General features: G+C 47.8%; 1 protein-coding gene across 1 annotated transcript in view; it reads right to left on the bottom strand.

Annotated features, from left to right (window-relative positions):
- Positions 1 to 11,079, bottom strand: part of HIVEP3 (HIVEP zinc finger 3) — an 81,880-nt gene extending 70,801 nt beyond the window's left edge. The window contains exons 1-2 of the mRNA XM_044668764.1: positions 10,966 to 11,079; positions 5,877 to 10,911 (exon numbers count right to left, since the gene is read on the bottom strand). Of these exons, the coding sequence (XP_044524699.1) occupies positions 5,877 to 10,911; positions 10,966 to 11,079 (5,149 nt within the window). The remainder of the gene's footprint in view (positions 1 to 5,876; positions 10,912 to 10,965) is intronic.
- Positions 11,080 to 15,838: the final 4,759 nt, after the last annotated feature.

The raw sequence follows: 15,838 nt of genomic DNA, 5'->3' as shown, positions 1-15,838 counted from the left end.
TATGTCCTTCAATTGGGGAATGGCTGAACAAACTGTGGTATATGCGGGTGATGGAATACTATTGTGCTAAAAGGAATAATAAACTGGAGGAGTTCCAGGCGAACTGGAGAGACCTCCGGGATCTGATGCAGAGCGAAAGGAGCAGAGCCAAAAGAACATTGTACACAGAGACTGATATACTGTGGTAAAATTGAATGTAATGGACCTCTGTACCAGCAGCAGTGCAATGACCCAGGACAATTCTGAGGGATTTATGGTAAAGAATGCTACCCACATTCAGAGGAAGGACTGCAGGAGAGGAAACATATAAGAAAAGCAACTGCTTGAACGCATGGGTCGGGGCGGACATGATTGAGGGTGTGGACTCGAAACTACCACACCAATGCAACCACCAACAATTGGGAAATTGGTCTTGATCAAGGACACATGACAAAACCAGTGGAAAAGTGCGTCGGCCATGGGTGGGGGGAGTGTGGGGGGTGAAGGGGAAAATAGGAGCATGAAACATGTAATCATGTTAAAAATGATTATTAATAAATGTTAAAAAAAAAAAAAAAAAGGAAGAGAAGGAGAAGAAAAAGAAGAGGAAAAGGAGAAAAGAAAAATGGAAAAATAAAGTGAGAAGGGAAATGAAAGAAAAGAAAAAAAGACAAGGACAAAATGCCATCAGGAAGTTAGCCATAAAAACACTGAATCTCAGAAGTGGAAAGGATCCAAGAATTATTCATCTTGTCTACCTCCTGCCTGTGAAAAGGAATACTCTCTATACCATTACCAATAAGTGGTCATCTACCTTCTACTTGAAGAACTCCAGTGACAGGAAGCTCACTATCTTCTTGGGTAGCCTACTTTGGGATAGCTCTTCTTGTATGAAAGTTTTGCCTCGTGTTAGTCCCAAGCTGGCAACAATGCAGTTCCTACCCACTGTTCCTAATTCTGCCTTGGAGGAATCTGAGAAAGACAAATCCAGTCCCTTTTTCATGTGACAAATACTTGAGGATAGATATTATTTCTCTACTTCATCCTTTCTTCTCTGGCTAAACACCCTATTTCCTTCAATTGATGGTCTAGGCATATAGAATGTGGCATGCCTTAAGATTCTAGGGCAATGGGACCATCACTTCTGCAATTCTGGATGCTACGTCTCTTTTAATGCAGTCTTGGGCTGTCTTATTAGATGAATGGACTCCAGAAAGAGGGAAGTGCCCCCTGCCCTGGTCAGAACACACAGGAAGGACCGTATCTGCTTCTGGGTAGGAATGGGAACAGTTTACAAACTGGAGGACTCGGGAAAGGAACAACCAGAAGAGTGAGGGAATGAGACCTCTCCTGAAACCAACCACCAGAAGAGAGATCAAAGAGAAAGGGGGCGTATTAAAAGGATTAGAAAGGCAGGTAGGTGCCTAGTGGATAAAGCACCAAGCATGGAGTTGGGAGGACCTCAGACAATTCCTAGCTGTGTGACCTTAGCAAGTCATTTAACCCTGTTTTCCCAGCCCTTGCTGGGGCTAACAACCTTTAGAGTTGTTACCAAGGAAGTAAGGGTTAAAAAAAAAGAATTAGAGAGTTTCTGTCTCCCTAAATTTTATAATTAGTCATACCTGTGATAAGACAAATGGGCAATGGGAAAGAGATGGTGGCTTTCTTGCCTGGTTTATAACTTAAAAGTCCTCCTGGCTATAGCTTTTAAGATACACATGCCCAGCTGTATGACCCTGGGCAAGTCACTTGACCCCCATTGCCTACCCTTACCAATCTTCCACCTATAAGTCAATACACAGAAGTTAAGGGTTTAAAATTAAAAAAAAAAAATACACATGCATCTGGTTTCATCACAATCAAAGCCAAGAAGTTTTCCATATTCTCCAAGTCTGTGGCCTCAGACTTTATTAAAAATGGATTGCAATGAATGGCCCAGCCACAGGGGCATAGGAACCATGCGATGATGCTATCTTGTGAATTCCTCGTGATGGTGTTGTCTGTCAATGAGGCCTCATCTTCCAAATATCTTAGCAAAAGGAAGGAGATACTTGCAGAAAAACAGAAAGAGAAGAGCTTGTCTTTGAATAGTTCCCGTATGGGGAGTCTGAGCTAGGGCTGGGGCTGGTAGGAGCATTAGTCCTTGGTCAGTAGGATCAGGGCAACATATTTCTCTGTCTCCAGGCAGGTTTGACATTGCACTGCCCTGAGTTATTTCACATTAGAGATTATTTTGCTTGTGTCATAGGGCAAATTGACTTATCACAACATAAACTCCAATGTATAGGACACAGAGTTTTCTTCATCTATTAAAAATAAGTGCATTTTTTTCTCTAATCATTTGGGAAATGCAAATTAAAGTAACTCTGAGATTCTATCCCACAACAATTACATTGGCAAAAAATGATAAAAGAAGAAAATGATAAATGTTGGAGGGGTTGTGGGAAACCAGGTACACTACTAGTACTTTGTTGGTAGAGCTGTGACAAGTCTAACCATTTGGAAAAGTATTTTGGAACTATACTCCAAAAGTCTTAGGGACTTCAACACAACAATATCACTACACGGTCTGTGCCTCAAAGAGACCAAAGAAAACAGGGTAAAAAAATCATATGTGCAGACATATTAATAGTAGCTTTTTTTGTAGGTGCTAAAAAGTGGAAACCAAAAGGCTACCCATCTATTGGGAAATGGCTAAAAGAACGTGGTATATAAAAGTAATGGACTACTATTGCACCATAAGAAATGACGAAATGAACAATTTCTGAGGGAACTGGGAAGACCCCACTGAAACACTGACTCAGAGTGAGGTTATGACAATAACATCACAAAGAAAAACCACTTTGAAAGACTTGAAGAAACCCTGAGAAACTTTGAGTTCTGAGAAGCAAAGATCAAACATGCCACTCATCCCCTGCCAGAGAGGAGAGAGACTTAGAATGAAGAACAAAGCCTGCATTTTGAGATATGACCAATGCATAAATTTGGTCTGCTGGACTAAGCATATATATTAGAAGAGTTTTATTGATTTATTATTTATATTTATTATTCATTATTATTACTGTATATAAAATTATTTATTATGATAATGGACAGGGGAAAAGGAAAATGGGGAGGAGAAATAATATATGCTTTTCAAAATAAACAGATCTTTAAAGTAAAGTAAGTACTTATACATTTATTGAAGTCAGGTTTTTAGGGTAGCTGGGTAGTACAGTGTATAGAGTGCCAGGCCCGGAATCACAAGGACCTGGGTTCAAATCTGAGGTCTCAGATACTTCCTAGTTGTGTGACCCTGGGCAAGTCACTTAATCCACAGTTGCCTAACCCTTGCCCATCTTCTCTCTTATAACTGATTCTAAAGATAGAAGGTTAGGGTTTAAAAAAAAAAAGTCATTTTTTAAAAGTCTTTCATTGCATTCTCCATGAATGTTGTGTTTAAGGCAGTCCCCAATCTGGGCTACCTTAAGTCCTGGCTCTGCTCACCAGAAACATTTTTGGCATTGGACAATCTGGTCGATCAAAAAAAATGGATTAGGATTTGGCAGGATTGAAAGGTAAAGTTCCCAAAGAAATCCTGTACGCGATAGTTCATCTTGGGAAAAATAATATTTATTTGAACGGGCTTTGGTCAAATCAAATAGGACTAAATTAGCTCTTTCTTGCTCAATTTTCTTCAATTAGCTTTTGGCCTCTTAGTTTTCCATTGGTACAAAAGCAACTAGGGAATAGCCCATGTTGGCAAAATGCAACAATTCCACTTTGTAACTTTGCCAGGAAAAGTGAACAGGCTGGCCCTCAGGAGTTAGTCCTGCAGGGTGACAAGGGCATCCTGGTGGCCAACCAGTTAGCAACAGAGCCCACCGCCTGCAGTCATATTTCCCCTAAGTCTCTATTGTCGGGGTAAGGGTCTTAAACAAAGTACGTTCAGTAAGCATATAGCACTGAGAGTAGAGTGCTAAATACAGCTATGTCCATGGCACAGTGAAACTGGGGCATAATGGCATGGGTTCTAGAGTCAAGGGTCTAGATTTAAATCCTACCTCCTTTGTTTACTGCCTGTGTGTCCTTGGGCTAACCGCTTAAACTGTTTGCCTCGGTTTCTTCAACTGTAAAATAGGGGAAACAATAATACCTATCTCCCAAGGGGATTATAGGAGATACAATTTTAAAAGCACTTAGTATGTGCTTTGCATATACTATTGTTACTGTTGTTCAATCTTTTAAGATCCTTCGTGACCCCTTTTTGGGGTTATCTTGGCAAAGATACTAGAGTAGTTTGCCATATCCTTCTCTAGTTCATTTGACAGATGAGAAAACTGAGGCAAACAGGGTTAAGTGACTTGCCCAGGGTCCCGAAGCTAGTAAGTGTCTGAGGCCAGATTTGAACTCAGGTCCTCCTGACTTCAGACCTAGCACTGGCACATAGTAGGCAGTTAATAAAATACTTGTTTCCTCTTTCCCTCTCTCCTTTCCCTCATTAGGATCCATCACTCTGATTTGCAATGGAGGAATCACAGGATTATAAGTTCTGACCTAGAAGGAACTTTAGAGGCATCAAATTTAGCCCTGACATTTATAGGAGAGGGAAACAGGTTCAGAGAGGTCTAATTCCTTGCCTAATGTCACATAGCTAGTAAATAACAGAGTTAGGATTGAAACTCAGGGTCAGGAATTTCTCTCTGCCTTGGGGAAAAGCTGAACTTAGTAGCTTTTGAGGTTCCCCTTTTTTTTTCTTTTCTTCTAACAACAATTTAAAGAAGGAGGAATAGGAGGAAGGACCTCCATCCACCCAAACATGGCTGCTTTCCTCAAGCAGTAAGTAGTTCCCTATTTACTCGGTGAGGAACAAAAGCCGAGTCAGCATGGCCTCATGCCTTACAGCAATCTCATCACTTTCCGGAGCAAAGCCAAACAAGAGTGAGAAATGGAAGCTAACTCAAGCAACAGAGCTCGGAGCACACAGAATTTGTAAAGTAGGAAATGAGTTCATTTTCCAGAACCTGAAGCCTCACTGTTAAAGAATTCTCAGGCTGGAGTTACACCACGTGTCAGCTGGTGGCCCCACCTAAGAAAACAGAGGCCAGCTCTATTAGGAGGAGAACCAAATTCCAGAAGCGACGGCGGATGAAGGTTAAGAGTTTCTGGGAATAGAAAATACTTCACTGATCCTAGGGGAGAGGTGGGGCAAAGTGGAGTTGGTAATGGGTGGGGGATGAGGGAAGAAAAGAGACAGGGCACGATCTTGGATTCAGCAAAGCGCTAAGAATTTTGAAACTGCTACAACGTCGTCCCATTAGCCAAACTTTCCAGCTTAGTCTGCTGGGGGAGTCATATCCTGTCTCCCGTACCATCCACCCCCTGTCCCCAATATATCTCTAATTTTATTCTGGAAGTCAATAGGGGAACAGTGTTTCTTTTATGGAAAGCCACTTAACAGCCAACTTTGCTAGGACTTATGTATATATCGGCACAACAAAACAGCATAAAACCCCTTTATATGGTAACCAAGGCTACCCTATCAAGAGAGAAAATTCACAGTGGAGACTCGGATTCATGCTTCATGGGACCTGGAGTTGGGGGAAAGACATGCTAAACTAAGGGATGTTTAAGATCCCTTCTAACTACATGAGTCTGTGAGTCTTTGTCCTTTAGATCCCATCTTTGTAGAGTCAGAACAATCCCAGAATGGATTAAGAAGACCCAGCTCTGTTGCCTATAACCATGCAATGACCTTTGGCAAGATCCATCCCTTCCCTAGATCCCCAGGATCTCCATCTCTAAAATGCAGGGAGTGGGCCTGATGGTCTCTACTGATCCTTACAAGTTTTGATGTTCTTTTCTATTCCTTTTCCCAACCTGAGCCCCTTAGGAAAGATCAGTCTCCAAAGAATTACTAGGCTGCTTAGAGATGATAGAAATGATCATGGCGGTTCTTACCTCTGTCATTCGGGGCTTTCGGGAGCTGGACGGGACAAGCCTTCCTGTCTCGGGATGTGGAGCCATGGCCATGGTGTAGATCTCCTTGCTGACCTTCTGCTTGGACCTCAGGAGGGACAGAGCTGCTTTAGTGGACACCCCAGGCAGGTTGGGGTTGTATAGACTTATACACCAACCAGCATAAACAGAGGACCTCCTGTCTGCCTGCTGGACGGGATTTGGCTTAATGTAGTTTAAATAGCACCAACTGACATTAGTGGTCGTATGGAGGCTGGGGAACTGTAGTACCTTCTTGGTGTCTGTACCTTCCCGGGATTTTGCTGTCCTGGGAGAAGTGGAGGAGGAGGTGGGAGGAGTCTTCGGTGGATGGTCGGACAGGTCCTTGGAGTCTTCTTTCTTCACTGCCTGCAGTGGTGACTGCCTTCGGGGTGGCTTTCCAGGAGGTTGTTTTGATGCTTCCAGGCCTGGGGCTCCCGAATGAGGCAGCCCCGAGTACTGAGAGGGAGGGCTGTCCTTGGGATGGGGCTGAGTCAAGGATGAGCTAGGGAGCGTCTCTTCCTCCCCTCGGCCATGGCTGGGGCCCCCGAACTGGGCTCTCTCTTGCCTCTTCCCGCCTTCAGCACCAGCAAGGATAGTACCGGCTGGCCTGAGCAGTTCTAGCTTCTCATCGGCCTTGGAGCCTTCCTCTTCCTTTACTCTTTTCTGCTGCTGGGTCTCCATGGTGAGTTCTAGGCTGCCGGCAGGTGAGAGCACACGTTTGCTGCCTCCCACAGTGGATGGGCTTCCTTCCAAGCCCAAGATGCTTTCTGAGGTCAGAGAAGAACCCTTCCTCTCTGCTAATGGCAGAGGTACCCTCAGGTATGGTGTCGGGAACCCCCTTCTTTGTTCCTCGCTGATCTGGGCCAGCTCGAGACCCACCCCAGGTGCTTCCACTCCACAGACCGAAGTCCCTTTGGCCTGATAGTCATCAAACTTGGGGAGCACGAGGGAGGATGGGCTGCACTGGGACTGAGTCACTAAGATCTGAGAAAGGGTCGTATACATCACGCTGCCATAGGAAGGCATGTGGGTCTGGATTCGGACGGGAACAACCAGAGACACCGCGGGATCTGGGCAGGAAGGAATGGCCAGCTGTGGGGCTGATGTCGATACTGGAGGGCTGGCGGCACGGGTCACTGGATGCAACCGGACATCGGTGCCATATTCTGTGCTAGGGGAGAGGCCAGAGGGCCCCGTGAGAGGTGACAGGCTGGATTTCACCGGGGGCAGATGGGTGCCGGTCTCCCCAGGTAGATGAAGGGCAAATTGAGACTGCAGGGGCAGGAAGAAGCCTGAAGAGAGCGAGGAGGAGTTGGGATAGGGCATGGGGAGAAATGAAGGATGCTGACGAAAGGGAAGGTCAGCCGGATGAGGTATGAGCTGGTGGGGCATGTGAAGCTGGCCTGGATGAAGGACAGCTTGCTGGAGCGGAATTGGTGGAGTCTGAAATAAGGAGGGGGGAAGTGGGGGCATGGAGTATGGGGCAGAGAAAATCTCTGGCATAGCCGGAGTGGAGAACAACTCTGAGGACTGTCCTGGCTGCTGGAGGAAGTGCTGAAAAGAGAAAAGAGAGACCGGAGGGGGCAGGTATGGTTTTTCATGCAGGGAGAGCTGGGGAATGGGTGGGTGGAACACTTGGAGGGCTTCCGTGTAAGGCGGGCTGGACACCAGCTGGGGACTGTCCTTCTGCTGGCTCTTACCACTGAGGTACCCACCATGGGAAGAGGAGGAGGACGTGGAGGAGGCAGAGGACGTGGTAGAGGCTGAGGAGATGGAGGAAGAAGAAGGCTGATGAAGCAAACTTTTGGGGCAAGATTTGCTGGAGGAAGGTAGCGGCTCCTCCGTTTCCGCCAGTTCGTGTTCTGGATGCCGACTCAGGGAAGCCTGTCTCACCAAGAAGCATTTTCTTCTTTCTGGTGGGGCCGATGAGGTGGGGATGCCCGGCGTGGGAGGTGGAGCCAAAGACAAACTCCCATAGTCGAAAGACTTGCTGCGAGTCTCAGATATTTGAGAAGGATGCGATATGTTGGGCGACTGCTCAGAGGCTGACCTCCGCATTTCTCTGGAGTGGTGAGGGTAGCTCGGCACAGTCAACATGTGGCTGCCAAAAGACTTGGAATGGGTTTCAGAGGAGGGACCGGGAGCCTCTGTCTTCCCGTGGTCTTCCCTTTCGAAGGAGGCCGAGTGGCTTGAAGCGTGGGATATGCTGCTTTCCAGACTAGGGCTTCGGGTCAGGGAGACTGACTCAAAACTGGATTCCCCTGAGGACTGGGCCATCTCTGCCAGCCGCAGTCTCTTCTTCTTGGGGGGCAGCTTCTCCGCGGGAAGCTGGGCAAGTGTTTGGCTCCGCTGAGGCCACTGAAATTCCTCAGTCTTTTCAGGTTCTTTCGGTGGGGGCTCAGGTTCAGTGTCTGGCCGATCGGGCTCCTCGGTCACCAGGATCTCAGGAACCTGGATGTTGGGCTGGCGGACCAATCTTGGCTGCAGGGAGTGGGGATAGCGGCCGTGCGGAGTGACTGCTGGCTGTGATGGGAATTGGGACAAAGCCTTGTCCTCTCCTTCCTGGTGGCTCAGCTGCTCGGGAGGGTCAGGTTTTTCAAAGGAGCTGGTGTGCTGGATGACGGAAATTTCTGTGGAGATTTTTCTTCTCTCCTTCCCAGACTCAGAACCTGCAGCTGGTTTGGGAGTCCTTGGGTGGAAGGCCATGGTCCCCTCCAAGGGTGGCACCGATGGAGCTGGCTCTGCTGGTGGCTTGATGGGCTCCTGGGGGAGGTTCAAAGAAGCTTCTGAGGGTGCCGGGTTGGTGAACTGGCTCCCAGGCCCCACAGAGGAGTGACTTTTGGTCGACTCAAAGGAGGGGGTGTCTTCGTCATCCCCGAGGCTCTTTTCTTTCCGTCTTTTTCTCAGTGGTGTCAATTCTAAACTGGTCCCCAATTTATAGTGCATCATCTGAGACCACGGCTCGGACTCCCCTTGGTTCTTGTCAACTTCTGAGGACGGATGGGGACCCGTGGAAGCAGGCTTGGTGAGCTGAAGTTCTGAGCAATAGTACTTTTTATGGGCCTCGTAATTATCCCGTTTTTTGTACCGAGCCCCACATATGTTACACTCAAAGGTGATCCCTTTTGCTTTGGAGCCTTTCCGGGACTTTTTGGTGAGTTCGCTTTCCTTGGCTTCTTTTTCTTCCGCGGGTTTGGAGGCCGTGTCCTTAGGGCCTAGCCCGATGTCCTCTGAGCTATATTCCCCTCCCAAAGGGAGCTCGAAGGCTGGCTGGCGTTTCAACGTGCGGGGGTGGGACGTAAAGACTTGGCTGCGGCTCAGGGTGTCCGACTCACTGATGTGGTCATCGAAGGAGTAGCTCCCTCGGAAGGTGTGCGGAGAGCTGATGGTGCAGGTGGCAGAAGGCATGGAGTGGCTCCTCAGGAGGGGCGCAGGCTCAGTGGAGCTGGGGGGCAGCTGCTGGAGGGAGAGTAGTGATTGTTCCGGCTTGCCTTTCTCACCATGGGAGAGCAGAGTTTTGGATGGGTCCAGTTGAAACGGGTCTCGGAAGATCCCAGACTTGGGGGACTCGATGCTGCTCCGCCGGGACAGAGAGCTCCTCCTGGGCTTGACACTATCTATTTCGCTCGTGTCCACAACTGCTTCGTTAATCGTGATCAGCTTCGTGATGTGTTCGATGACCTGTGTTCGAGGCACGGAAATCGGGCCCAGGCTGGGTTTGTCCTCAGCAGACAGGGGCAGGAGCGGCTGGGTGGCGGCGGCCGTCAGCATCGCCGTCCGCTGTCCGATTCGTCCACACTTGCCAAAGATGATCTCAGCATAGGACTTGGCATTGGTATTGGGTGGGCTGATCTGCTGCTCGGCACTCTCTGAGCGAGAGAAGTAGCCAGACTCAGTGCTCCCTTTGCTCCCGGGGCTCAAGAAGGCCTGTTCGTCCATCACCTTCTTCCTCTCGCTGAGCCTCAGGGCGAGTTTCTGCTTGATGGTATGGGTGTCCTCTGCTTTATGGCTCATAGAATGCTCCGACGACGATGACAAAGGCTCCGCAAACTGGGAGCTCTCCTCCAGCGACTGGGATGTGCCCGAATGAGACGAGGAACAGCGGTCGTGGCCAGGACCGTGGCTGCCTGCGCCGTAGAGGCTGCTGCCCAGGAGGGTGTGCTTTTGTCTAGGGGACAGGTCGCCTGGGTGGCTGGACGCAGCCCCCGTCTCCTCCTCTGAGTCGGTGCTTTCTCCTTCCGTGGGCTCCTCAAAGTCCTCGCCACCGATCCTTTCCATCTCCAGCCCGGGGGGGTACATCTCGGCGCCGATTCCCGAAGCCAGCCCTGCCTTGATCCGGTGTGCGTGGGACTTCCTGTGTTTGTACAGATTGCTTTTGGTTTTAAAGGAGAAGCCACAAGGGATACAGGGGTAGGGCCGCTCGCCCGTGTGAGAGCGAATGTGCTTCTGGAGCACGCTGGGCTTGGCACAGGGACGACTGCAATACTGACAGATGTACTTGCCGGGCTTCTGGGGCTTCTTCTCCTTCTTCGGTGGTTCCTCAGCCTGCTTCATAGAGATGTGGGAGGCACGTGGGATGTAGACTTTGGGGATGGACTGCAGTTCCTCGGGAGGGATGATGGTCGGGTGGGCAGGGAGGAGCTGGCTCTGAGAATGGAGCCCCGGAGACACAAAAGACCCAGAGGGGCCTGGCCTTATCGGCTCCACTAGCTGCCATGTGGGCCCCTCCAGGAGGTGCTCGGGCTTGCCGGGCGACATAAATGCTGGTGACAGAGGGTGTTGAGGGAGCTGGGGGAGGTGGGGTGGGCCTTCAACAGTAGATCTCTTCGGGGGCTTCTGGTGTCCAGTTTTCTCCTGAGTCCCCTCTCTCAGAACTAGCGGAGGCCCTGTAAAATGCTGTGGCTGGGACAGGAGCTCATGGAGGGGGGTGGCTGAGGAGGAAGTAGAGCTGCCCTGGAATGGGGCTGGAGCCGGGGCTGGAACCAGGGATGGAGCTGAGGCTGGAGCCGGGGCTGGAGCTGTGGAGGGGCCACTGACTTGAATGGCTTCTCCTTTGGGAAGCCGCTTTCTGGGACTGCCCTCCGATGTCTGTGCACTCTTGACACTTTGCTCAGGATCCATGGCCTTACCAGAGGCTGGGGATGATGCTACTTGGGGAAGGATGGACCAGGCTTCATTTACAAATGGCCCACATGCCCTGGCTCTGCCTACATTGGAGAAGAAGAGGGAAGCCAGAGATGGTTCCAGAGGATCTTTTACTGAAGTGTTGCTGGCTACTATTGAACTAAAAAATGCATGAGAGTCAAAAAAAGTTCCCACTGGTGAAGCTACTTCAATGCCCGGCAATAGCCCAGAACTGTGAGTCCAAAGAGTTTCCTTGTGAGCTTTGTTAACAATTTGAGTCTGGCCATCTTGTTTCCGGTGACAGCAGCACCCTCAGAGTCAGGAGGCAGCTCATGACATGTCTGTCTTTTGAATGTTTGCAAGCCTTCACAAATGCAGGACAGTCCAGCTCATGTCATTGGTGTAGCTCTTTCCCGCAGGATGAGCCAAGTAACACTGAATGGTGAGGGCTGGTCCCTTTGGGTCCCTTCCCTTTGGATTGGTGTTGGGAACTGGTGGCCTTGGACAAGAACGTCACACTCTTCTGGAATTGTAGGATACACAATGTACACAGGCAAACACACATGCACACATGTATTCCACAGACACAGAGCAAGACACCCCACCCAGACATACACAAATACATCACACACAGATCCCATGCAGACATTCCACCACACATATCATACACACACGTACAATACACACATAGAACCAGGCACCCCCACACATATCACACCAAAGAAATGTATAGCACATAAGTGTTAACACATCACACACAACACACACTTATCACATGTCACACATGCCACAGATACACACACACCATGCACAGCACACACAAAGAGCCATGCACCACACATATACACAAATACATTCAGGGACATAGACACGACATACATACATAGACACAAAAACAAACACACATCAGAGAGAAAAGGGGGTGGGGGGGAAGGAAAAAGAAATCATTGTAGCATCTTTAAAAGAGTCTGTGAGTTATGACTTTGTTTTTATAAACCACCATCCTCCCCAACCCTCACAAATACAATAGGAAATCCTTGGTTGTCTGCCTCCTCCTGCCAAAGTACTTTCCTCCCTCCCAGCTCCCACTGGCTTTAACATTAGTGACTCACCCATTGCTGGATGCTCCCAGGCTCAAGGCTGGAAGAATTGGGGACAAATGACAGCTACCACACTGTCTTCCTTCCCAACCACTGGTTCAAGGTGGAGCCTCCAGGGTTCACTTCTTTTATAAAAATTAACTAATTGATGTGTATGAAGCCCTTACCTTCTGTCTTAGATCAATATTAAGTATCATTTCCAAGGCAGAAGAGTAGTGAGGGCTAGGTAATGGGGGTTAAGTGACTTATCCATGGTCACACTGCTAGGAAGTGTCTGAGGCCAGATTTGAATTCAGGACCCTCTGTCTCTGGCTTGGCTCTTTATCCACTGAGCCACCTAGCTTCCTCACAAGGGTTTACTGCTGCATAAAACATTTATTGGCTGTAAGATCTTGGCCAAATCAAATCCCTTAGTCCCCGTTCCTGAAAAATGGGGATATTAGCACTTGCCCCACAGAGTTGTTGAGAGAATGTAGGGAGAGTGCTTTGCCAACCTTAAAGTCCTACAGAACCTGGAGCTACCTTGTCAAGATGATAACTTTACCTTCCTGCCCACTCCTAACTCCAGCCCTAGACTCCTGGACCCTCCATGGAACCCTAGGATCCAAGGTTCTAGACTGTAGGCACACAAGGGACTGTATAGTCCATTCTCCTTGTTATTTAGATGAAGGAAACAGACATTTGAAAGGACTTGACCAAGATCATACAACTAAGATGGAGTAGAGCTGGGGTGAGTCTTAGGATTGGCCAAATTGGGAATCTTGTTTTCACAGAATTTGGAGGCTTGTTCTAGTCAATAGAGCACATGGCAGTCCCATGGGTGTGGACTTGCCCCCATGAGGCACAAGTGACAGGGCGTGATGAGGGCAAGGCATATGGGTGGGGAAGGAAGACAGCAACCTACTGTGTCCCACAGTGAGTGATTCACTGACCAGCTGGGGATTACCTTTCATTTTCTCTTCTGCCTCATTGGACATTACCCCCCCTCCCCCACTTTTTTGCATTCTGTGCCCTAGCCCAACTGATCTTCCCTCTATTCCTTACAGAAGAGGTCACCTCCCATCTCTGCCCCCCAGGCCTTTGCCCTGACAGTCCTATACCTGGAATGCCCTCTTCTCACCTCTATCTTACAAAATTCCCTCCCCCTTTTTTAGGGCTCTGCTCCAGCACCACCTTTTCTGATCCCCCCAAATCCCCATATTGCCACATATTTAAGAATGTTGGACTCCTGTTGTGTAGATTCTCTTTATGTGTCGTCTATAGAGATTTCTACCCACATATGTTGCCTCCTCTGATAGAATAGAAGCCCTCTGAGAGCAGAGACTATTTCATTCTTTGTACTTGTTTGCCCATCCCTCAGCCCAGTGCCTGACTCATTAATGACACCCAATAAAGGCTTCCTCGTGGATGGATTGAACTTACGCCCATGGGTCACAGCCTGGTCCCTGCCTCTTGTTCTTCTGGGCTGGGGGACGTCGGAGGCTTCATGTCTGAAGGACTCTGCGGGGATGAAGAGGATGGGTGCTGTTACAATCAAGCTTGAGAGAGAGCCAGACAATTCTTTATTAAGGAGCAAGCATGGGAGAAGGAATGAGGCAGCTGGCTTGGAAGAGGAGAGCGTGGCACATGAACCAGCAACACTCAGCTCCATGGGAGCCTGGGATTTCAACTGGGAAGCAATCACCTTAACAAACACCTCTTTCATTTTACAGAAGAGGAAGCTTAGACCAAGGGAGAGGAAAGGACACAGTCATTAGCATGGGGGCAGAATCACAATCCAGGTTCTCAATAACATCTCTCTCTCGGTACCCTGCCATGGCATCCTTGTCACAATGCTGAAGATCAGGTAATCTGAAATTGATTATAATAATAAAAATAATAACATTTACATAGTGTTATAAGGCTTTGAATATACTTTATAAATAGCATCTCATTTGATTTGCAGTGGGAGGTACTGGTATTAAACTCATTTTGCAGATGGGGAAACGGAGGCAAACAACAGTTAAGTGTTTTGCCCAGGGTCACATAGTTAGGAAGTGTCTTCCTGATTCCAAGTCTAGCACCCTATCCACTGAGCCACCTCACTGCTGTGCACATACAAAATTCTATTTCCAGATTTGCTTTTCCCTCCTTGGGAACATTATCAACAATTAGCAATAAAGCAATACAAGCAAAATCACCTGAAAAATGTGATGCTAATATCAGCGTTGGAGAGAAAATCCTAGTTTACTGGTTAGAGATCTCTGCTGAGTTCCAAGCCAGGAAGACTTGGTTTCAAGTGCCACCTCGGATCTACATTGGTCATGTGATTAGGGGGGACATTTCAATTCTGATTACTCTAGGCAACTCTGTCCTAACCTCCTTATGGGTGCCAGGATCCCCTCTGGCATCCTGCTGGAGCATATGGACCTATTCAAAGTATAAAATAAAATACAAAGGAAACCAAAGTTTAGTGAAAATAATGTCATTCTGAAAATAGATGTCATTCTGAAGCTCTGGGCATCATTGAGGTCAGAGGATCTTGGCTATTGTCCTTCCAACCCTGACTCTCCTCATAGTGTGATTGCTGAACCTTGTTTTCCTCATCTGTAAAATGGGGCAATACTTATACTCTAACCCTCTAGATGTCGCTGGGAAGAAAGCATAGGGCGAATCATCCTGTGTGTGGGTGGGATGGGCAAGCAGGAACATGGAGAGGTAGAGAGGGTGATGGGTCCTATCAGTCTCCTCTATAGATCTAGACATGTGAGCTTTAGCATTATTACTCCCTGGGGTAGAGGATGGAGAGGCAGTGATAGGAGAGGCAGTGATAGGACATGCGTGCAGATAAGGTTAGCTAGATTACAAATTATTCCTGGTACAGCCACAGCAATGCTTGGTTTATACCCCAAAGAGATAATAAGGAAAAAGACTTGTACAAAAATATTTATAGCCGTGCTCTTTGTGGTTGCAAAAAATTGGAAAATGAGAGAATGTCCTTCGATTGGGGAATGGTTGAACAAATTGTGGTATCTATTGGTGATGGAATACTATTGTGCTCAAAGGAATGAAGAACTGGAGGAATTCTATGTGAACTGGAATGACCTCCAGGAATTGATGCAGAGTGAAAGGAGAAGATCCAAGAGAACATTGTACACAGAGACTGATACACTGTGGTACAATCGAACATCACGGACTTCTCTGCTAGCAGTAATGCAAGGATCCAGAGCAAGGCTGAGGGACTTATGAGAAAGAAAACTAGCCACATTCAGAGGAAGAACTGTGGGAGGAGAAACACAGAGGAAAAACAACTGCTTGAACACGTGGGCTAATGGGGATATTATTGAGGATGTAGACACCAAACAATAACTCTAGTCCAACTATCAATAATATGGAATTGGGTCTTGATCAATGATACATGTAAAATCCAGTGGAATTGTGTCGGCTAAGTGGGTTTAGGGGGGTTGGGGAGCCGAAAAGAACATGAAATATGTAACTATGAGAAAATATTCAAAATTAAAAAAAAATATTCCTGGTCCAGTAAAATTGGACTTTTTTTCTGTTTCTCACACATGACAACTTTCCCATCTCCTAGCTTTTGCATCAGCTGTCTCCCACTTTTGGAATGTTTTCTCTCCTTATTGCTGCCTTTTAGAATTCTTAGTTTATTTCAATGG

This window comes from Gracilinanus agilis, chromosome 3, assembly GCF_016433145.1.
Source record: "Gracilinanus agilis isolate LMUSP501 chromosome 3, AgileGrace, whole genome shotgun sequence".
NCBI classification, from domain to species: Eukaryota; Metazoa; Chordata; class Mammalia; order Didelphimorphia; family Didelphidae; genus Gracilinanus; species Gracilinanus agilis.
This window is presented reverse-complemented; position numbering and strand designations above follow the sequence as displayed.